Consider the following 25,567-nt stretch of genomic DNA (forward strand, 5'->3'; position numbering starts at 1 on the left):
TAAGTGCCAATATTTATACCATAGTTAGTCCAAAAATGTATAATTTGCATTAGAAAGGACACTCTCCAACATATTAGTCGTAACAATACTAGACAGATAAACTAGATGATATTAGATATTACATTTAAATTTTTTTTATTCATTTAAATTCTGTACTCCTTTACATATTTTATGGCAGTTTAAAATCTTATATTGATACTGAAGATATGTAGAAGTATCTTTATACCCAGTAATATAATTTTGCAGAGCATGCCAAATATACAGGGTCATCAAAACGTTCTTCAGATCTCTGTCTGTAAATATTAAAATGTCTACAACAAAGTATACCTTTATTTGTCTTGATTAAGGTTAAAAAGTGACTTTATTAATTTTATTTTTATGTCAAAGGTGTTTTAAAGGTTTTTGTCTCACCTGCAACGAAAGTAAGTCGAGACAGGGATTGCTTTTTCGGCGACTGTTGCGACGTCATCAACAATTGTTAAATTTTCTGCTTAAGTTATTTTGATAGGAACTACTTGTGATGGATAATTGATATTTGATATAAAGTTGCATTACTATCAGTACATATCAGTTTGATGACTATAACGAGGCCTTGTTATAGTCATCAAACTGATATGTACTGAGGCCTCGTTATAGTCATCAAACTGATATGTACTGATAGTTATGCAACTTTATATTAAATATCAATGATCCATCACAAGTATTTCCTATCAAACTAACTTAAGCAGAAAATTTAACAATTGTTGATCCAGCAACTTTGAATTAATAAGCAATTTTCAATGTTAAGTTTTCTGCTTAAGTTAGTTTGATAGGAAATACTATTTATGATAGATCAATGATATTTAATTTAAAGTTGCATTACTGTCAGTACATATCATTTTGATGACTATTTCGATGCCCTGCCCCCTGGGTCATGGTCCAGTAACTTTGAATTAATAAGTAATTTTCAATGTTAAGTTTTTTCTGCACAAGTTAGTTTGATAGGATCTAATTGTGATAGGTCAATGATATTTTATAAGAAATCGCATTACTATCTGTACATATCAGTTTGACAACTATTTTGAGGCCCTGCCCCCTAGGACATGGTCCAGTGACTGAATTAATTAGCAATTTTCAATGTTGAGTTTTCTGCTTAAGTTAGTTTGATAGGAAATACATGTGATAGATCAATGATATTTTGTATGAAGTTGCACTACTATCAGTTCATATCAATTTGACGACTATTTCGAGGCCCTGCTCCCTGGTCATGCTCCAGTGACTTTGAATTAGTTAGCAATTTTCAATGTTAAGTTTTCTGCTCAAGTCAGTTTGATAAGAACTACTTGTGATAGATCAATGATATTTTGTATAAAGTTGCATTACTATCAGTACATATCAGTTTGATGATTATTTTTAGGTCCTGCCCACTAGATAATGGTCCAGCGACTGAATTGATAAATCATGTTGCTGTCCATCAAATTGTCTTTTTCTGAATTTTATGCCGACAGGCAAGACATATCTATGTGTGAACAGTTTAATAACCCAAAAGAGTTAAGATCTATCTACACACTTATTGTCATATCTTTTGGATAATATTAAAAAATGACATTGTATCTTTTCTTGTTTCTTCACAGCTCTTTGTAATGGAAAGAAATGTTCTGATTTTGCTCACTGTGAGGATAACCGCTGTGTATGTGATCATGGTTACCATGGAAATGCTTACATTGAATGTGAAGGTAAGGATGTTATTATATTCCACTTCAGAAGGACAGACATTTTTGATAATGCTTTAAACCACACAGTTGAGAGTTGTTAATGGTTACAATACAATTTTAGAATATTTGATGTCAGAATGTAGTAGTTCTAGGCTGCTTTATCTATAAATAAGAAAATGTGGTATGAGTGCTAATGTGTAAAAAGTAAACAATTATAGGTCAAAGTACGGCATTCAACACAGAGCCTTGGCTCACACCAAACAGCAAGCTATAAAGGGCCCCAAAATGACTAGTGTAAAACAATTCAAACAGGAAAACCAACGATCTAATCTATATAAAAAAGGAGAAACACTTATGAACCACACCAACAAACGATAACCACTGAACAACAGGCTCCTGACTTAGGACAGGTGCATAAAAATGCAGCTGGTTTTAACAGTGCGCCAACCTTCACCCTAACCTGAAACAGTGGTATAACTTTACAACATATAAAGACACACAATAAAATATCAATTGAAATGGCATAACTTGATCAAAAAGACATATTCACAAACAAGTAAATATACAATGAACGAATAAGTTTGATCTATGACACAATATAAATAAAAAAGATGTATCAATTTCAAAAAGACAACTTTAACCAGGACTAATCTATTATTTACAAATTGTGAACTTAAATTGTTCTGCCATGAATCATCAATGAGATCAACAAATAACCAATTCATGGAATTTCATGCAATCTTTATCTTCTAAATAAGTAGCCTTACACCTACTTTTTAAAAAAAAAAGTTGTATCTGGAAATTTAATGTATCATAAGATTTTATTATCTACAAAATGTAACAGGTAAAGGGATGTACCATTTTGACATCTTGTATCAATTTAAGCTTAAAAATATGTCTGTGAAATTTATTATGATCAAGGTCAAGGTCACTCAGAAACCAAACTATTCATGGCTTCAAAACATATTTCCTCAGCTGGATGAAACATCAGATGTGTACTAAATAGTTGAATATTTTATTTACCTTTTGGAAAGAAAAAATAATGGTTATACATCTTTGTAAAAATGACTATTACATGTTTTGTGTGAAAACTGCAAATTAATTCTAACCAAGTTTGACAAATGTTATTTGAATTCAAAACTATCTCATTTATGAGAGACAATTTAAATACAAAAAAAAAAACCAAAAGGTATGAGAATCACCTGTAAGGAGGTCATTGTAGGTTTTTTTATTATAAAATATACAGGTACCAAAAAGCAAAACTCATGCTGTTGTTAAAAGAAGAATGTGAAAAATTGTAAACAATGCATCCAAAGGGAATTTTGATGAGGATTTTTTTCTAAATGTGCTTTGCTCTTTTACAGTTGCAGGGGTATGTTATGGAAAGAAATGCCACCGCTATGCTGCGTGTGTGAATTATAACTGTGTGTGTCAACCTGGATTTATTGGTGATGGATATAATAATTGTCAGAGTAAGGCATTATGGGTAATAAGCTTGGTTAAGAGGAGGGGGTATTTTGTTGTTCATGATGTCTGTGTTTATGATAGAGTAAATTTACTTTACATTATCAGGAATCGTCTTTAGAAATAAATTCTGACCAAATTGCCAACCTTTAGCTATTATATTCTATTGAAGAGGTTATTTTTATATCTTTGTGAACTTCAACCTGAATTTACATTTCTAAGACTTGCATTAAATTGCAGTAGAATTTGAACTTTGAAAAAGAAGTTGTGCACTTAGTCACTCAGCCAGGCATTACTCAAGCAGAATTTCAGTAGATGGTTCATTAAATATCTTAATGTTAACAGATTAACTGAATGAAGTTTTCAAGTGCAGAATTAAAGACCACATAGAATAACTTGATATGACGTAAATAAGGATAAGTACAATGAAACCAAATTTTTTATTATAAAAGAGTCTTGGAAATGTCATTATAGATCGCCCACTTTTTTGCTCACCACTTCTTTTCCCTCATCATTTCACATCTGATGCCTGTGGTGCATTTTCTTATCTTAAAAAGATTTTTCTCCGAAACTACTACATCAAATGGAATCTAGCTCTAGTGTATCTTGGGTGGTCCTGACAATGACTTTCATTGTTACGCTAATACATAGCCTCCACAGTCAATACAGTATTCTGGTTGGCTAATTTCAAGTACTGTAAATTCAGAAATTATTGCAAGGTTTTTATTTAAGCGAATAGACTGGGTGAATATTGCAATAATAAGAACTTGCATTCCGTTATCTGATACATATATCTGTATGAAGATTTTCCTGAAATCGCAACAATTAATCTCGCATTTTTGTCCATTTTAAAAAATCGCAATGATAAATGCACGCAATAATTTCTGAGTTTACAGTAAATTTTAAGAAATATCATGTAGCCGATTTATTCATATTTAAACTAAAAGATGGTTAAAATATCCTTGCATTGTCCTCAACCAAATATACCATTTGAAACCTATCTTGAGATAGTTTCCACGATGTTATTTTAATTGAAATAGCACCATAAAGGAAAAAGCATGTCAAGCTATTCATTGATTGGATTAAATATTGCATGAATGAATAACATAACTATAGTTACTCATGATTAAAGGCAGTTAAAATTTGCTACATCATAACAGTTTAACTTCTAGTCTTTTAAAAAAAAAATAATAACAGCCTCTTCTTCTTCTAAACCAGGTCATAGACTGAAGATATATTACATATTGATTTGTGTATGAGTGTGTGAATTCAGTGCTGGTTGCAAATTTAGCATCACTGCTGCTACTTTATATGATTATAAAGGATTATATGGGAACAACCTTGTTTCCATTTGAAGGCCCCATTTAACAATGCTCAGCCATGTATCCAAAATAAATTAAACCTCATTTTTAAAAAAATTTTCTTGTGAAATACCGTTAAAAGGCTTGTATAGTCCGCGGTTTTGTTCTCCAAAATTGACCCTGACAGCAGGGGTGCGGACTATAGAGTACAATAAGCAAGAAATAAGAGAGAAAATTTCAATTTCGCGATGTGGTTTGTTTACGTTCCGCCATGTTTGTTATTGACATTATCATTTTTCAAACCTATAATTTTACCCAATCCATATTAATAAGTTATTTTTATTTAATATCAAATTAATCCTGATAAATTTAAAAATTAAATGCTTCATTACAAAATTCTCGTTTCTTTTCAATGCATTGCTAAATATAAACTGGTATCTGCTTGAATGAAATCGTACAAAAAAAGTAAAAAAAGACAACCGTAAACCAGCTTATGATGTGTAAACTACAAAACGTAATCGGTTATTATTCGTTCCGTTTTGGTGTTTCTTATTGACAAATATGTTTTGTATTAGCTTAAGACCCTTCAAACATTAATGTGATAGATATATTAAACACTGTTTTACATAAGGAGGGAACTGTTTTACTTTCAAAGTCGTATTATAGTGATATCTATTATGTACGGATTTCGACTCTCACCGGTTTTTTCATCTTTTACACGTGCTTTTCAAACTTCCGGTTTCAAAATACACAAGTTTCTAAATTGTTTTTTGTGTGATTTAGACTTATTTTAACCAGCGTGAAGTGTTTTAGAATCATTTTCAAGCAGTTTCAGCTTCTGTTTGGTGATGGAAAATAGGTTTTTCTAAGAAAATACCGCAAACCACCACACACGATTTCAAATTACCAGAGTTTCATTAGACCTTTTCTAACAGTTACAAAAAGTTTTTTTACCATAAATTTTGTGGGGAGAAGGGGGTGCGGACTATGTACCAGTGCAAACTATACAAGCCCGATTACGGTAAACAAGTAATTTCCGGCACAGTGATTGGTTGCCTATGCATTATGACATCATTGACAGCTTCCTTAGCAACATATTAGTGCTTGCAGATCTGAAGCTCATTTTTGGTACATAAGTGTATAATTATGACTTATAGGTCCAGTTAACCTTTCCTTTGGTATTTGACAACAATTGTTCTTGTCCTGACTTAAAGTAGTACCTACAGATTTGTGGCTGATTTTTGGCACATTGATGACTAGCAGATAGAAATGTACATTTAACAGTTAGCCTGTTGATGGTAACATTTGTGTCCTAGTCACACCTCCAGTTCAAATGATGATAAGTTTATTGTCTGAATGACGCCTTGAGGATAAGATAGAAATTTTATTTCAATAACCTACAAATAACTTTATTATAGTAAAAATTACCTCATTCTACACTTGTATTCATGCCTTTCCTTTACAACTTTTTAAGGTAAAGTTTTGTAATTAATCTTTCTTACTTCTGTAAGAAATTATTGGTAGCTGAAATAGTTTACTTCAAACACAACTATTTAAAATTTGTAAAAATTTCATGTCAGCTTTATGCAAGGCAGTATGCATTTAGATATGAAATGTTGTATATCATATAAATCAGAGCTACTCTATGTATAAACCTTGAGAATAAATTGGCCTTGAATATATACATGTACTGAATTATATGTCACGACAGACTCCCTCATTAAATAGCAATACACAGCTGTAGGTAGAAAGTGTGAAAATGATATTTCACTTTTGAATAAGAAACTGGAATGTGTAAAAGATTAATTTTTTGTTTTATATAATTTCAGAATTATGTAGCGGACATAGTTGTGTGAAATATGCCTTCTGTGATGGCTATAATAAGTGTAAATGTAGAAATGGTTTCCATGGTGATGGGTACTCACATTGTGAAAGTAAGCATACATCAGTGATAAAGAAGTAGGGGCAATAAAGCCCTTATTTACCCAAAATATTAGTGCAAATTGAAAAGTTTCAATACATATTCTTTAATTTGTCCTAACAACAATAAGGTACAAGGTGTTCAGAAAATTAAAACAAATTTCAAGAGTTATTATGGCAATACACCATGAAAAACATGTATATTTTGTTAAACATCAACTTTAAAGTACATTAGTAGATTGGAAAAGTATGTGCGCTCCTAAAAAACAACTTTATATTTTGCGAGAATGTGTCGATAGTTTTAATAAAGCTTCTCTTAAATCATTTTGTTGTTTCTTTCATGCGTTCCATGTTTCCATAAAGGAAATAATGATAGAAAACTGTCTCTACTTCTTTCTGTTGATTTGAACTCCTGTGGTTTAATTTACATTCATTGGAAACCAATTTTTGTGGCTTTCTTGGATAAAAAATACCACGAATTTAAGATCAATCTTTCATTTTTATGCCCTACCTACAAGATAGCAGTAGGGGCATTATGTTTTCTGGTGTGTGCGTCTGTCCGTTCGTCCGTCCGTCCGTTTGTCTGTCCCGCTTCAGGTTAAAGTTTTTGGTCAAGGTAGTTTTTGATGAAGTTGAAGTCCAATCAACTTGAAACTTAGTACACATGTTCCCTGCGATATGATCTTTTTAATTTTAATGCCAAATTAGAGTTTTGACCCCAATTTCACGGTCCACTGAACATAGAAAATGATAGTGGAGTTGGGCATCCGTGTACTATGGACACATTCTTGTTTTTTTTTTTTTTTTGCAATTTTCAATCCAACATAAAAAAAACAGGATCTTTAATATCTAAGTTACAAACTAGACGAAGGGTCATCTGTTGATGGGCACTCTTCTAGACAGGTGAAGTGCTTGGTTTAAAAAATATTTATTCAGATTATTTCTGATTTCTGAGACATCTAAGGTGATGAAGTGTTGAATATTTAAAGATGTTCAGTGATTATATACTAAATACATTTCTTTTTGAATATCGAACTAGTATAGATAAAAAGGTATTTTTAAACCATGTTCAAATTTTATGATTTTAGAGATACAGACCTGTGGTGGAAGACTTTGTGCTAAGTATGCTCACTGTATAAATGATCAGTGTATGTGTAAATCTGGTTACTATGGACAGGGAGCAACAGAATGTACAGGTATGTTTTAACCTGACTACAGTGGATAAGACTCTTAAGGGTGTAAAATATGTGTTTACCGGCCTATTATTTTTAAGGCTGTACAGAATATAAGGGTAAATAGGAATAAATATAATAAAAACAAACAAATATCTGACATCTTGGAAGAGACAAAAATCATTGACATACAAGATTCCTTACAGAACCGTAAACATTGCAGTTTAACTTTTTAAATCTAAACCTGCCCTTTTCATCGTGCTTAGAAGAATTATAAAAGATTCACTGTAAGGTTTCTCTACATCCTTACAGCAAAACCACACTGAAAATAACTGAAAAATTTGTTGTTCCTTAATTAAATATATATTTTTCTTCAATTTTTTGTCTATTTTAGAATTATGTGGTGGAAAAAGATGTGTTGGTAATGCTGTTTGTATCTATGGCAGTTGTTTATGCAAAGAAGGTTACCATGGAAATGGTTATTTTAATTGTGAAAGTAAGTTATTCAGGCCATTCATTATATCACAGTGAAAAAACTCTGAAAATAACCTTACCTATTGTGAAATTATTTGCTTCATAATACATAGATATATTTGAAAACATATTGTTATTACAGAGATGTAGATAACTTTTTTTCCCTGTCAGACCTTGGGGCCTGCAAGGTAGACAGTTTTGACAGACCTATCAACTTTTTGCCAGACCTACATTTTTAGCTTTTCTCATCACTTGGCGTCCGTCGTCTGTCGTCGTCCGTCATCGTTAACTTTTACAAAAATCTTCTCCTCTGAAACTGCTTGGCCAAATTAAACCAAACTTGGCCACAATCATTATTGGGGTATCTAGTTTAAAAAATGTGTCCGATGACCCGGCCAACCAACCAAGATGGCCGCCATGGCTAAAAATAGAACATAGGGGTAAAATGTAGATTTTGGCTTATATCTCTGAAACCAAAGCATTTAGAGCAAATCTGACGTGGAGGTTAAATTGTTTATCAGGTCAAGATCTATCTGCCCTGAAATTTTCAGATGAATCCGACAACCCGTTGTTGGGTTGCTGCCTCTGAATCGGTAATTTTAAGGAAATTTTGCCGTTATTGGTTATTATCTTGAATATTATTATAGATAGAGATAAACTGTAAACAGCAATAATGTTCAGCAAAGTAAGATCTACAAATAATTCAACTTGACCAAAATGGTCAGTTGACCCCTACAGGAGTTATTGTCCTTTATAGTCAATTTTTAACCATTTTTCGTAAATTTTTGTAATCTTTTACAAAAATCTTCTCCTCTGAAACTACTAAGACAAATTTAACCAAACTTGTCCACAATCATCATTAGGGTATCTAGTTTAAAAAATGTGTCCGATGACCCTGCCCGCGAACCAAGATGGCCGACATGGCTAAAAAATAGTACATAGGGTAAAATGCAATTTTTGGCTCATATCTCTGAAACCAAAGCATTTAGAGCAAATCTGACGGAAAAAAATTTTTCATTAGGTCAAGATCTATATGCCCTGAAATTTTCAGACCAATCAGGCAACACATTGCTGCCCCTGAATTGGTAATTTTAAGAAAATTTTGCAGCTTTTGGTTATTATCTTGAATATTATTATAGATAGAGATAAACTGTAAACAGCAATAATGTACAGCAAAGTAAGATCTACAAATAAGTCAACAAGACCAAAATTGTCAATTGACCCCTTAAGGAGTTATTGCCCTTTATTATCAATTTTTTACAATTTTCATAAATTTTGTAAATTTTTGTAAATTTTTACAAAATATTTTCCACTGTAACTACTGGGCCAAGTTCATTATAGATAGAGATAATAGTAAGGAGCAAGAATGTTCAGTAAAGTAAGATCTACAAACACATCACCATCACCAAAACACAATTTTGTCATGAATCCATCTGTGTCCTTTGTTTAATATGCACATAGACCAAGGTGAGCGACACAGGCTCTTTAGAGCCTCTAGTTTACTAATTTTTTTTATCAGCTTTTTATACAGTTAAAACAAACAAGATAGGATGTCTTTACAGTGACTGCTGCTTAAGTGTATATCGTCATTCTTGCCTTAATTTTTAGGATATTACTAACGTTCAACTGAATTCTTTCATTTTTATAACATGTATAATATACTTCATAAAACATTACAACTAATATAAATCTTCTTTAAAAGCATATTTTGAAATTAAGTAGTCATTTGTTTGTTCATCTTGCTCAAATTCAAAGTTGGATTCGTATAAAATTAAAAAAAGATTAGTTCGTTTTATACTGGGTTTAGACCCCTTCTGTAAATTTAATTGGCCATTCAACCATGCTACCGGAAACAATAGTAATATACTAAATATTTTTACTGGAGAAGATATGAAAAAAAATCCGGTATATGAACTGGTTCCCCAGATTAAGCGACTGAGACGGGAACAGAAATGTTTACCGGATTATTTCTGAAAGTAAAGAAGGATTTGATAAGATAATAAAGGATTTTCTTGATAAAAGTTATTCAGGACTGTCAGATATTTAACTTTTGCCGGACCCAGGCTATCAAAACACCTGCCGATCACTCGGTCTTGCACAAAAGCCCCATTTGCCTGACCTGCTCAAATTCTGCCCCCTCGGGCCGACAGGTCCGACGATTAACTGCATCTCTGTTATTATATTGTTTTGTATAATTCATTCAATAGACCTTATCGCTATTTATGAATCTGTAATATTTGACTTGAGATTATGCCACTCTTGAACTTTAACATCATACACATTCACTTTGCCTTTGTGACATCAAAATTTGATGGGCACCTATGTTTTGTCCAGTAATGGCGGACAAATAGTGATAAGGTGTATGAAGGCTTACAATACTGATAAAGTAAATAAGTTAAACCCAACTGTTCTTTAATTACTGCAGTAGCTATATCTATGCTAGTGATAGAACGCACCAAATAAACCAAATGCTAAGAAAAATAATTATTTGTTTTATGTCAAATTAGCCACAAAATATATCTTTGTATTGATTGGTAGACAAAGTATGTACAACAGTAATTTATATTATAATGAAAAAAAATCTATAAGTCAAATATCACAAACATAATTTCAAATTGCAGCACCAATTAAATGTTCCAAAGTCATATGGTGCTATAGCAATTCATCGTAGGTAACAGTGGTTAAGAAGGATACATGATTGACATTTTGTACAGCATTTCAACCACAATTGAGCAGTTTTTTATTTAAATCTTAGCTAAAGCTGATGAAAAATAAAATAATGTGATCGCTGGCTTTGTTTACAGTTGATGGGCAGTGTAATGGACACAGCTGTGCAGCAAATGCATATTGTCGGAATGGAGAATGTCAGTGCAGACCTGGTTACTATGGAGATCCATACATTGTGTGCAGACGTAAGTTGAAAAGCTACTATCTAGGACTTTTATATATTAGATTGAAATAAAGGTATATTGAATGGATGTGCAAGAGTTAACCAAGAAATAAAGCTACTTTTCATTAAAGCTCTGATTTTTATTAAAACTTGGACGAGCATCAGAGTTGAACAAAATAATGTTACAATTAAGTTAAAATTGCTATTATTAGCCTAAGCATGTAATATACATAAATACTTTCAACATAAATATTAAGACATTAGTAACCTGTTCTATATATTGTATGTAGACATAAGAAGACTTGTTTACTGAGGACATATCAGGATTCCATATTCTTTTCTACACATTAGATTTCATTACTTAAAGTGACATGTTGTAAGACTTTCCACTTATGAATATTTCTTCACATTTATTATAGATAAAATAAATGGTCAGTGGCATATGGAAAAATAAGACGTCTTTTCTTTAGTGTTTTGCCTAACCGATTACTCAGATTATCCTTCGACTGATTAACCAGTTAACCGGATAATCTTTCAACTGATTAAACAGTTAACCTGATAATCTATTGACTGATTAACCCATTAACCGGTATAGTTAAGTTGAAGTTGTAAAGACTTTATCTACATTATTCTACAAATGCACGGTTTTATGATACGATAAATTGAAGTTTATTCGTGTATTATAATGCTTGGCTTTGAGCAATCATGGTGAGGTTTTACTTTTGATAATCCAATACTACAATAAAATTGAGAATGGAAATAGGGAATGTGTCAAAGAGACAACAACCTGACCAAAGAGCATAAACCAGCCCAAGGCCACCAATGGATCTTCAACACCTCGAGAAAATCCCGCACCCGGAGGCAGGCTTCAGCTGGCCCCTAAACAAAAATGTGTACTAGTTCAATGAAAATGGACATCACACTAAACTCCAAAACATATAAATGAACTAAAATTAAAAAACATACAAGACTAACAAAGGCCAAAGGCTCCTGACTTGGGACAGGCGCAAAAATGCAGCGGGGTTAAACGTGTTTTGTGAGACCTCAACCCTCCTCTATACCTATCTACTATAACATTTGTAATAAATTCAGATTGAGAAGATGAAACTCTTCTTGATCCTGTCGAATTGACAAAGTCTGAAACTGATGATTGTTTTTTTTTTTCTGGTGTCTCAGACAATTTTGTGGAGTATTTCAATTTGAGATGATTAAGCGTGTTACCCTTACCACCTAGTATACATTAATTCCCTTCACATGATTTGTTTTTTACCCTTTTTGAGTCAGCATTTGGTTTAATGTATGACAAAGCCTTGGGCAATGGAGATGGCATATTTGCATGTAGGTCGTGGCAATATTTGATATAAAATAAGATCATGAAGTAAATCGTAAAGTTTAATCAACTGTTCAAAATACAATTATGCTAATTATATTTACTTTAGATCTTGCCCAGAGAGGAAAGACAAAATGTCTATGTGCTAATTGATTTTTTAAATTGGAATGTTTTCAAGGTTAACAATAGCAATCAATAAATATACTTGACAATTGAATTGTCAAATTAAGTATCCAACAATCATTTTAAAATTCAACAAAATTTATTAATGATTTCAATACACATTTATCATGTTTATATCAAATCTATTAAAATTTAAAAAAAAGTCCAGTTAACCAGTTAACTTTTTTGATATTCGATATTCGGTCCTTCCAATGGTTAGCTGGTTAACCGATTAACAGTTGACAACACTATTTTTAGCTCACCTTTCCAAAGGAAATGTGAGCTTTTGCCATCACTTGGCATCCGTCGTCGTCCGTCATCGTCATCCGTCCGGTGTAAACTATTTCAAACATCTTCTCCTCTGAAACTACTGAACCAATTCCAACCAAACTTAAGCTGAACGATCCTTTGGGTATCTAGAATAAAGTTTTTGTTTATTTTCTGTTTTGTCAAAAAACATAGCCACCATGGCTAAAAATAGAACATAGGGGTAAAATGCAGTTTTTGGCTTATATCTCAAAAAATAAAGCATTTAGAGCAAATCTGACATGGGGTAAAAATGTTCATTAGGTCAAGTTCTATCAACCCTGAAATTTTCTTCTTTGAAACGGCTGAATCACTTTCAGCCAAACTTGGGCTGAATGAGTTTCAGAGTATCTAGTATAAATTTTGTATTATATTTCCTTTTACGTCAAGAAGCATAGCCACTATGGCTAAAATGGAACATAGGGGTAAAATGCATTTTTTTGCTTTTGAAGAAAATATGACAGTTACAAAGAACATTTAAATGGCATTTTTAAGCCACTCATTTTATATATTGAAAAGCAAAAATAATCATTGATGAAAGATTTAAGCAAAAAATTAAAGGTGAGTGATTCATGCTCTTGAGAGCCTCTTGTCTTAAATAAATATACTCAGTTGTGAAACAGTTTCTGCATTTTTAGCTCACTGGGGCCCGAAGGGCCCCATATGAGCTTATGCCATCACTTGGCGTCCGTCATCGTCTGTCGTTGTAAACTATTTCAAAAATCTTCTCCTCTGAAACTACTGGGCCAAATACCTTCAAACTGTAAATAAATGTTCCTGAGGGTATCTAGTTTATAAATTGTATCCGAAGTTTTGATCCATTGACAAACATGGCCACCATGGCTAAAAATAGAACATAGGGGTCAAATGCAGTTTTTGGCTTATATCTCAAAAACTAAAGCTTTTAGAGCAAATCTGACATAGGGTAAATTTGTTTAATTGGTCAAGATCTATCAGCTCTGAAATTTAAAGACGAATCGAACAACCCATTGTTGGGTTGCTGCCACCGAATTGGTAGTTTTAACAAAATTTTGCAGTTTTTTGTTATTATTTTGAATATTATTATATAGATATATATAAACTGTAAGCAGCAATAATGTTCAGCAAAGTAAGATCTACAAAAAAGTTAATCTGACCACAATTGTCAATTGGCCCCTTAAGGAGTTATTGCCCTTTAAAGACAATTTTACACAATTTGTTCATCAAGTTTGGTAACATTTAAAAATCTTCTCCTCTGAAACTACTGGGCCAATTACCTTCAAACTTTACCTAAATGTTCCTGAGGGTATCTTGTTTATAAATTGTAACCGAAGTTTGTATCCATCGACAAACATAGCCGCCATAGCTAAAAATAGAACATAAGGGTCAAATGCAGTTTTTGGCTTATATCTCAAAAACTAAATCTTTTAGAGCAAATGTGACGGGGTAAAATTGTTTAATTGGTCAAGATCTATTGGCCCTGAAATTTTCAGACATATCGAACAACTCATTGTTTGGTTGCTGCCACCGAATTGGTAGTTTTAACAAAATTTTGCAGTATTTTGTTATTATTTTGAATATTATTATAGATATATATAAACTGTAAGCAGCAATAATGTTCAGCAAAGTAAGATCTACAAAAAAGTTACTATGACCATAATTGTCAATTGACCCCTTAAAGAGTTATTGCCCTTTAAAGACAATTTTACACAATTTGTTCATCAAGTTTGGTAACATTTAAAAATCTTCTCCTCTGAAACTTCTGGGCCAATTACCTTCAAACTTTAACTAAATGTTCCTTAGGGTATCTTATTTATAAATTGTATCCGAAGTTTGTATCCATCGACAAACATGGCCCCCATAGCTAAAAATAGAACATAAGGGTCAAATGCAGTTTTTGGCTTATATCTCAAAAACTAAATCTTTTAGAGCAAATGTGACATGGGGTAAAATTGTTTAATTGGTCAAGATCTATCGGCCTTAAAATTATCAGACGAATTGAACAACCCATTGTTGGGTTGCTGCCACCCAATTGGTAGTTTTAAAAAATTTTGCAGTTTTTTGTTATTATTTTGAATATCATTATAGATATATATAAACTGTAAGCAGCAATAATGTTCAGCAAAGTAAGATCTACAAAAAAGTTAATATGACCAAAATTGTCAATTGACCCCTTAAGGAGTTATTGCCCTTTAAAGACAATTTTACACAATTTGTTCATCAAGTTTGCTAACATTTAAAAATCTTCTCCTCTGAAATACAGGTGAGCGATTCAGGCTCTTGAGAGCCTCTTGTTAACTAAAAGTTTGAAGGTATAGTATTAATGTTTGATATACATTGCTTTGTTTAAGATGCATTCGTTAATTATCAATATTATTTTTGTTTCCCCAGCCCTGTGTAATGGTAAGAAATGTACAAAGAATGCTATCTGTGACCAAGGAAAATGTACATGTAAATATGGTTACCATGGCAACCCATTAGTCAAATGTGAAAGTAAGTATAACAATGGCCAATTCAACCCAATTACAATGAAAAATATATGTACTGGTTTGAATTCAACTTAGATGTATGTGTCTATTATGGATTTCTTCAAGTATACTTTCTATTAAAACCATATTTTCTTTTGTTTAAATTTGATTCATTGTATTTTTACAATCTTTAATTTCAGATTTCAAGATTTCTACATTTAAGTTTGATATCATGTGGACATTTACTTTTGAAGTGTAAAGTAAAAAACTAAATGAAATAGAAATAATTATAGAAATGATTTTTTAAGCTATGTAATCTGGTTCTATATCACCACCCCATTTTCTAAGATGCTTGGACAGAATTCTGATTTAAAGGTTTATGACAATACAATTAAAGTGTAAATGACTCTCATAAAGTATTCAGTCTCATTTTACTCATTCACCACCAACTTTTCATATGTAATATGCCCTTTAAATTAAAAAAATTAATTAGTTATGCAGTGAAGCCCAAAGTTCTACTTTTAATTCAATTCAATTTGTATTTCACTAGAATATGTCCCTCCTTTCTAATCAGATGTCTTTCATTTCTGGATAATATATTACTCTCATTACAGCAGATTCCATTGAGTGTGTAGCCAAAGGTAATATCTTTGGTTAGCTTGCTTGTTAGCTGAACCGTGAAGTCATTGTTAGGTTAGGTAAACTACCCTACTATTAGAATAGACTAGTCCGACAGAAAACCAATCGATCTGTCTGTTGGACTATGCTTCTTCGAAAGGAGGGTAGTATACCTCACCCAATAATGACTTCACGGTTCAGCTAACAAGCAAGCTACCCAAAGATATTACCTTTGGCTACACACTCAATGGAATCTGCTGTAAAACTTTGAATATTTTATCTAAGGATTCAGAAATGGGGCAATACATTTTTTCAATTCATTTTATTTTTGTTTTTTTTGGGGGGAAAGGATCTTTTCATTGATGGGGAGTTTTAGATCTGTAAACTTGGTTGTCTCATTATTTGTAGCTGTGGATGTATGTAATGGTAAACACTGTGCACCTAAAGCCATCTGTATGAACTACCAATGTACATGTAAACCTGGTTACTATGGAGATGGCTATGTCAAATGTGATTGTAAGTTTTGGCTTTTCTTTACCATTGTACTTGTCGTCCTTGATTCTGAGCAGGTGGTTACGTTATATTGGAGCATAATTACAGATTATTCTGTTGATTTATACAAACAACCAAATGTGTATTCTGTTGTCTCATATTGTAATTCTTTTCTGTAGTCTCATATTTTTATTTTTTCTCCAGTCTAATGTTGTATATTTATAGTCTCATAAAGTGAAATATTGTTTCTGTACTTTTTAGTATGAGGTTGTCTTGAATTCTTGTGAAGTTGTTAGAGTGGTCTGCAAATACTCCTTGTTTATGACTCTAGTGTCAGTGATCAAAACATTCCAAGTCACCAGAGGCAGGCTTACTAAATTTCTTGAGACATATTTTTATTTACCGTTTCCAAAGATCAAGGTATCAATATGCAAGCCTTCCATTGATAAAATGAAATGTTTATGATCCCATCAACCTATATTTTAACAGATGTAATTTTTCAGGTAGAATTATGTTTTGTGTGTATTGATGAGCAAGTCCTGACAACCCACACTTAATTAAAGTAAAACTCTCCTAATAGAGCAAATCTCAATTATTAAAGTCCAGATCTCATCCATGTAATTGAGCAAATACCAGCTCAGAAAAACAATACCAAATGTAACATAAGGGGTATCTGTGTGTAAACCAAAAACATAGTCTTAGCAAAATCATACTGGCTTAAAGCAGAAAGATATTTTAGAATGAATAATAATTTTATTATAAAAAACAATTAATCAATCTGGTTTTGGCCCTAGGGAAACACTCAGCATACAAGACAATTTTGAGTTCCTGCCTGAGCAAGTCAGCTTGCAACCTCCAGTGTGAGGAAGAACCTGCCTGCCCGACAATACGCCAGCCGGGGAATGTGAAGCGAGGGTTCTCCACTTAGGTGATGAGACTTGGCGTCTCATCTGCAGCCGGGGTGTGCAAGGTCTGCATGGGGATAGCCCATGTGCTAGTAGAGTAGCAGGGGTCTATCAAACTGGCGCTGGAATAAATTTGATAAAATTTGTCCCCGAAATGCTTGGGGATGAATGAAATTTTAGAAATAACCAGTGATAAAATTCCATCAAGGAATTCAAATTAATAAAATAAAATATATATCACTAGTAAAAGCTGTGATGTTTCCCTTGTCATGAAACATTATTGAAGGTGTTAGGAAGGTGGATGGTGGGCGGTAAATTAAATAATAGCACTGTAAAACTATATCAACTAGTCAAGACTGCTATGAACCAAGCAACTGATTATACAAAGACCATGCATATGGCCTTACACACAGATAGGGTACATCAATTATACAGTGGGAGGAGACTGACCTCACTGACCTTCAGATAGTATACTAATTGTTGTGTAATTAATTTTTATAAGATCTGGTATCATAATCTGCATTTCCTCACCAACAGTGATTATTTATGACATGTATCTGATTAAGAAAAGATTATAGTGCCTCCTAGTGAGATTCCAGTTGTAACTTCAAAGTGTCAAATGCCAGGGAAATTAACCTCAAGATATAACAAGTGGTCTGTGTATGTTAATTAAATGTATCCAGAATGTCAGCATCTTTATTATCACATTAATTATTAAGTGTAAGCTGGAAAGGCTGTTTGTATAAACAGTACTTATATTACATATAAGTACAATATTTATACAAACAACCAAATGTGTATTCTGTTGTCTCATATTGTAATTCTTTTCTGTAGTCTCATATTTTTATTTTTTCTCCAGTCTAATGTTGTATATTTATAGTCTCATAAAGTGAAATATTGTTTCTGTACTTTTTAGTATGAGGTTGTCTTGAATTCTTGTGAAGTTGTTAGAGTGGTCTGCAAATACTCCTTGTTTATGACTCTAGTGTCAGTGATCAAAACATTCCAAGTCACCAGAGGCAGGCTTACTAAATTTCTTGAGACATATTTTTATTTACCGTTTCCAAAGATCAAGGTATCAATATGCAAGCCTTCCATTGATAAAATGAAATGTTTATGATCCCATCAACCTATATTTTAACAGATGTAATTTTTCAGGTAGAATTATGTTTTGTGTGTATTGATGAGCAAGTCCTGACAACCCACACTTAATTAAAGTAAAACTCTCCTAATAGAGCAAATCTCAATTATTAAAGTCCAGATCTCATCCATGTAATTGAGCAAATACCAGCTCAGAAAAACAATACCAAATGTAACATAAGGGGTATCTGTGTGTAAACCAAAAACATAGTCTTAGCAAAATCATACTGGCTTAAAGCAGAAAGATATTTTAGAATGAATAATAATTTTATTATAAAAAACAATTAATCAATCTGGTTTTGGCCCTAGGGAAACACTCAGCATACAAGACAATTTTGAGTTCCTGCCTGAGCAAGTCAGCTTGCAACCTCCAGTGTGAGGAAGAACCTGCCTGCCCGACAATACGCCAGCCGGGGAATGTGAAGCGAGGGTTCTCCACTTAGGTGATGAGACTTGGCGTCTCATCTGCAGCCGGGGTGTGCAAGGTCTGCATGGGGATAGCCCATGTGCTAGTAGAGTAGCAGGGGTCTATCAAACTGGCGCTGGAATAAATTTGATAAAATTTGTCCCCGAAATGCTTGGGGATGAATGAAATTTTAGAAATAACCAGTGATAAAATTCCATCAAGGTCCAAAAACTCAGATGGAAACAGCTGAGTGCCCCCAAGGATTTAGGATTAAGATTTATTCACCTTCAATAAAGTCATGAGAAAAAAAAAAATAAAATTACAATGAAAATATATGTACGTACATGATGTATATATGTGTAGATCTACATCCTAATTTACAATTATGTAACTAAAAGTAGTCAGTATCAAAACATTATAATGCTTTAGATTAATATTTTCCTAACAAATCTTGTGCATACTTAATTGAAGAAGATGACACTCTTATATACCTGCAGTAACTATCAGAGGACCAGCGTCCTAGTATTTTGACCAAATGGTCACATGATAATACTTTAAAAATGATATGCAATATTCAAAGTTCTAACATGAGAATGCTATAAAAAGATATTCATTTATCCAATGATGAGATTACTATAAAAATGAATATCAGTAATCCAATGATGAGAATGCTATAAAAATTATTATCAGTAATTCAATGTTGAGAAAGGTAAAATATGATATTCAATAATTCAATGATGAGAATGCAATAAAAATTATTATCAGTATTTCAATGAGATGAGAATGCTATAAAAAATGGTATTCAATATCAAAGTTTTTGAACTGAGAGCTACACTAGATTGATTCATATAGATTTGAACATCATGAAAGATGCATTCAGTATTGTAATTCAGAGAGCAAGAAACTGCCTGTACAACAATATGCCAGTTTGGGAATGTGGAGCGAGGGGTCTCCACAAGGGGGTGAGACTTGGCGTCTCATCTGTAGCTGTTAGTGTGCTAGGTCTGTATGGGGGATAGCCCATGTGCTAGTAGATTAGCCAATTAAGGTCTAACATAACTGGTACTGAAATACAGGCATGTTAATGCTATAAAACTATATTTAGTATTCAAATATGATAAATTTTCCTAAAAAGATTTTGAAGAAAATACCATTGTTCAGTTATGCAGTTAATAAATAATTCTTTTGAATGCCTGAAGCTCTCATCATTGAATACATGTATATGCAATTATATATTTAATAATTCTTTTGGTGTGTTTGTCTAAAGTTCAAAGTACACCATGTGTACACAGCTATAAAGAACTGTTAGATTCTGGGGTGGTATTGACTGTTTGTATATACTGCTGTCTCCAATGTGAACATTGGGTGTGTAAATATAAAAATTTTGAAATGCATCTATACTCTACGGTAAACATCACTGTATTCCCAAATATAAATCTCTTTAACATATTAGGTTTCAACAGTAAATCTCCACTGTGTATAGAGCAATAATTATAATACCTATGTACATACTGTCTCTGCTATTGTTAAAAGATGTAAAAATGCCTGTCTAAAACATAATAGAATCTCTATAATATATTTAAAGTAATAGACAAACTGTACGGTTCCTTGGTTCTTGGGTTTGCCATATTTTAAATGCAAAGTAGTCTATTTAAAAAGTGTAAGTTGTCAGATTCTACGGATTCAAGTATGCTTGAAATAGCAATTTCCCAAGTAAGTTTACAATTGGTTTGAAAATAAATACTTCTGGACTCGTTCGGCACTGATGAGGCTGTAGTGCTGCCTTGTAGTCAAATGCTAAAACCGTGTATCCTACATGCTCTGTTTGAATAGTTGGAGAAATAATGTCCACACAGATAACAAATATGAACATACTCTTGGGTCCATGTCGAAATACAGAGGCTCTAGTATCAAAATATGGTAGTCATGTCTGTTGTAATCCTGTTTACACATGAGGAATTCTGAACTTGATAAATGTGAGACTAGTTGCTGATTGTCCTAATTAAACCACAGATGAAAGATGAAATATTGTTAAAGATTATCCAACTGGTGATACTGTGGTTAGCATACTGCAAATGTTCATGAGAATATATAGGTAGGACTGAGCTCCAGTTGAACCAAAGTAAAGTTAAATAATAAGGTCTGAAAATAATTGTTCTTCCCATTGACATATAATTCCAGCTGTGCCACATCTTAGGTAAAATGAAGAACTTGATAGTGTCTAATGTCTTTGATTGAAAATCTGATGAACCTAATGTGCATACAGGAGGTGCAATCTGTCTCCATTCCTCAGTGTTTAGATATGCAAATAAAGAAATGAAGAAAGGTGTCAGTATTAGGCGATATCAAATGCTGTATTTATGTTGAACTATAAATATATATAAATTTATATGTAAAACAAACAAAGTTACTGTTTATCCATTTAGAATCATTAGAAATCTGATATAAGGATGTAGTTAGGTGAAATTAAAAAGATCTGGAGTTTAAAATTTATACTATAAACCAGAACTCATTCAAGTTAAGGGGGAGAAAAAAAAATTAAAAATTTATATAAAACATTGCATTATTTGGGTCTCAAATTGTAAGAAAAGAAATCTTGGATCTGTTTAAATTTGGTAAGTAACCTTTTATGACCTATTGAAGTCTTATATACTAGAAAGTAGGTGATATGAAGAAAACGTCTGTAAAATGTATCTAAAATCTCCATATTATACACTTGATGCAAAGACTAGTAGTATTCAGCATAATTATACAAAATATACTATTCTATGTGATTGTCAGAATAAAAAAGAAAATAAAAAAATATTAAAATTACTTCGCTCATTATGGCAGCTAGGGCCCTTTAATTTCTTTTATCTTAGCTATCTTTAAATTATGAAACTACTTAATAATTATTCTGCATAGGTGGGGTATGTTATGAGGACAACAAACCAAAATCTTAGAAGAGAGACAAATTAAATAATAGCACTGTAAAACTATATCAACTAGTCAAGACTGCTATGAACCAAGCAACTGATTATACAAAGACCATGCATATGGCCTTACACACAGATAGGGTACATCAATTATACAGTGGGAGGAGACTGACCTCACTGACCTTCAGATAGTATACTAATTGTTGTGTAATTAATTTTTATAAGATCTGGTATCATAATCTGCATTTCCTCACCAACAGTGATTATTTATGACATGTATCTGATTAAGAAAAGATTATAGTGCCTCCTAGTGAGATTCCAGTTGTAACTTCAAAGTGTCAAATGCCAGGGAAATTAACCTCAAGATATAACAAGTGGTCTGTGTATGTTAATTAAATGTATCCAGAATGTCAGCATCTTTATTATCACATTAATTATTAAGTGTAAGCTGGAAAGGCTGTTTGTATAAACAGTACTTATATTACATATAAGTACAATATTAACTACTTATTATGTGTATAATATTATTTGTCGTTATTTTTTTCCGTAGAATTTGAATAAACAGCTGAAGCTTTTAAATGTAAAATTGAGAATGGAAACTAGGAATGTGTCAAAGAGACAACAACCCAACCAAAGAGCATAAAACAGCTCATAGCCACCAATGGGTCTTCAACACAGCGAGAAAATCTCGCACCCGGGTGCGGGCTTTAGCTGGCCCCTAAACAAAAATGTATACTAGTTCAGAGAAAATGGACCTCACACATGTATTTACCTTTATATATCAATTTGTCTATCAAATGGAGTGGACAGTTCCTGATGCTGCAAAAAAACCCTCTAAAACCTTTTTGAATTTGAAGTTATGGGATCAAAGTCTCAACATCTGAACAATTTCCTTAAGTTACTATATTTTAAATCATTACTCCAGTTTTAAACAGTTTATAAAGACAAATGTGAATAAATTCGGCACTGATGTAACATTTAGAATAACTCAACAATAATATGTTACCTTCTCAAAATTGTTTAAATGGTAGTTTAAGAATGAATGTTTTTATGCCCCCGCTGTAGGCAATGGGGGCATTAAGTGTTACCCTTGACCTTCTGTCCATCTTTCCGTTTCTGTCCGTCCCATTTTTGTTTTTACACTCTAACGTATGTTTTCCTCATCCAAATTTTATAAAACTCATACAACTGGCAGACAGTTCAAATTTTGACAGCAAGTCATTAATTGTTCTAGAGTTATGCCCCTTTTTCACTTGGAAAATTGCAAACCTAAAGCGGGGTCATATGTATCCTCAGACACTCTCCTTTTTTTATTGTTTTCAGCTCTATGTAATGGTAGAAAGTGTGAAGAGAATGCTTACTGCTATAAAGACACATGCCAATGTAATGATGGATTTCATGGAAATGGATACATTAAATGTGAAAGTAAGTTTTATAAATCATTTATTTTTTAACTTTGTTTTACAATTAGATAAAACCTTAATATTTTCATGCTAAGTGATTTTTTTTTCTATAATTTGTTTTCTCAGAACTGAAGTTTACAGGTCATTTCAGCCATCAGCAGCCAAACACAACTAAGATGAAAAAGGGTTAAACCAGCCTAACTTTCACCATTGAAATTATTTGTGGCATTTTAGTTGATATCAAATTAGACTTTTCTTTTGATGTCTTGTTGGATTTTAGATGGGCTGTTCACTGAAAATATTGAAATCAGATTAGTTTAATTGGTAAATATGTTATTTTCATTGGATTTGACACTTTTGAAAGATGATTTTCATTTGTAAGTTAAAGAGTATACTGTAAATTCAGAAATTATTGCGTGCATTTATTATTGCGATTTTTGAAGAATGGACAAAAATGCAAGATTAATTATTGCGATTTTAGGAAAATCTGCATACAGCCATATGTATCAGATATCAGAATGCGAGTTCTCATTATTGTAATACTCACCCAGTTGCATTAATCGCAGTAATAAAAACCTCGCAATAATTTTCGAATTTACAGTACTTGTTTTGAAATGAAAAAACCATTCAGCAATCTTGAAAATATACTTGATTTTATTTATCTCTCACAAAAAAATTTTGGAACCAATTTTAGGTTTTATTATTATAAACCTTTCTGAATAATTTTGTAAATATCAGGCCTGCTTATCAACATACTTCTTGCTATTCCATTACAATGTAGTAATTAGGGTTTGATTTGATGTTTTTAGCAAACAATCAATCATATCACATCTTCTTATTTTTATAATCATTTTAAAACTCTAATTCATGTGTTGGTCTAGTACACAGGTGTTTTTTTTACCTATCAACTTTATATGTATGAATATAAAAATAAGGAGATGTGGTATGATTGCCAATGAGACAACTATCCACCCAAGTTCAAATGAAGTAGATGTAAGCAATTATAGGCAATATTCAACAATGAGAATAAAATGCTCCGCTGGGCACAGCTTGATATGACCGCAGAGGTCGAACCCTGAACAGTTGGGGCAAGTATGGACACAACATTCAAGCTTGATACAGGACTGAATTTGGATTGTGATTAAATATATGACACATCATAAGTTTCTGACACAGAATGAATGTGGTCTAAGAACTTAAAAAAAAATTTAATTTACCTATTCAAACCATATCATTATTATTTGCTTTTATATATAAATCAGAAATAATCAATTTAAAATGGAAAATTTTAAAGAAAAAAAGGGAAAAAAAAATCCCTCCCCCAAATTTTTTGAACCCCCTTATGATTCATCAACCACCAAACTCAATCCCAACCTCCCTTTGTGGTATGGTACCTTGCAGTACAATTTCAGAGAGATCCATACACTTGAACACAAGTTATTGTCTGGAAACTGGAAAAATGCTTGTTTTTTTGGCCCCTTTTTGGCCCCAAATTCCTAAACGTTTAAGGCAATTACCCCAAACTCAAACCCAGCTTTTCCTTTGTGATATGGAACCTTGTAGTACAATTTCATAAAGATCCATACACTTACAAACAAGTTACTGTAAATTCAGAAATTATTGCGTCCGTTTATTATTGCGATTTTGTCATTTTAGACTAAAATGCGATTTAAACTTTTGCGATATTGAGAAAAATCATTTTTAATTCATACAAAAAATTTCAAAATGCGAGTTTAAATTATTGCGATTATTACCATGTCGCATTTATCGCAATAATAAAAAAATCGCAATAATTTCTGAATTTACAGTATTGTCCTGAAACTAGAAAAATGCTTGATTTTTGCCCCTTTTTGGCCCCTAATTCCTAAAATTTTGAGGCAATTACCCCCAAAATCAACCCCAGCCTTCCCTTTGTGGTATGATAAGTTGCAGTACAATTTCAGAGAGATCCATACACTTGAACACAAGTTATTGTCTGGAAACTAGAAGAATGCTTATTTTTGGCCCCTTATTCCTTAACGTTTTGGGCAATTACACCCAAACTCAATTCCAGCTTTCCCTTTGTGATATGGAACCTTGTAGTACAAATTCAGAAAGATCCATACGCTTACACACAAGTTATTATCATGAAACTAGAAAAATGCTTGTTTTTTTACCCTTTTTTGGCCCCTAATTCCTAAAATTTTGAGGCAATTACACCCAAAATCAATCCCAGTATTTCCTTTGTGATATGGAAACTTGTGGTATAATGTCAGAGAGATCCATACACTAACACACAAGTTATGTCTGGAAGTTACAAAAATGCTTATTTTTGACCCCTTTTTGGCCCCTAATTCCTTAACTGTTGGTACCATAACCCCCAAAATCAATCCCAACCTTCCTTTTGTGGTATTGAACCTTATGGTAAAATTTCATAGAGATCCATTCACTTAAACTTAAGTAAGAGTGTGAAAAGCAATGTGTCTTCGGACGATGACGCCAACGTCATACCAATATACGACCGCAAAATTTTTTTGCGGTCGTATAAA

At 32.5% G+C, this 25,567-nt stretch overlaps 1 protein-coding gene across 1 annotated transcript in view; it reads left to right on the forward strand.

Moving 5' to 3' along the window:
- LOC127715066 (zonadhesin-like) overlaps positions 1-25,567 on the forward strand; it is a 131,544-nt gene that overhangs the window by 36,030 nt on the left and 69,947 nt on the right. The window contains exons 9-17 of the mRNA XM_052221082.1: positions 1,614-1,715; positions 3,059-3,166; positions 6,289-6,393; positions 7,468-7,575; positions 7,946-8,047; positions 10,830-10,937; positions 15,084-15,185; positions 16,187-16,294; positions 22,960-23,061. Of these exons, the coding sequence (XP_052077042.1) occupies positions 1,614-1,715; positions 3,059-3,166; positions 6,289-6,393; positions 7,468-7,575; positions 7,946-8,047; positions 10,830-10,937; positions 15,084-15,185; positions 16,187-16,294; positions 22,960-23,061 (945 nt within the window). The remainder of the gene's footprint in view (positions 1-1,613; positions 1,716-3,058; positions 3,167-6,288; positions 6,394-7,467; positions 7,576-7,945; positions 8,048-10,829; positions 10,938-15,083; positions 15,186-16,186; positions 16,295-22,959; positions 23,062-25,567) is intronic.

This window comes from Mytilus californianus, unplaced genomic scaffold (genome assembly GCF_021869535.1).
Source record: "Mytilus californianus isolate M0D057914Y unplaced genomic scaffold, xbMytCali1.0.p SCAF_9, whole genome shotgun sequence".
Taxonomy (NCBI): domain Eukaryota; kingdom Metazoa; phylum Mollusca; class Bivalvia; order Mytilida; family Mytilidae; genus Mytilus; species Mytilus californianus.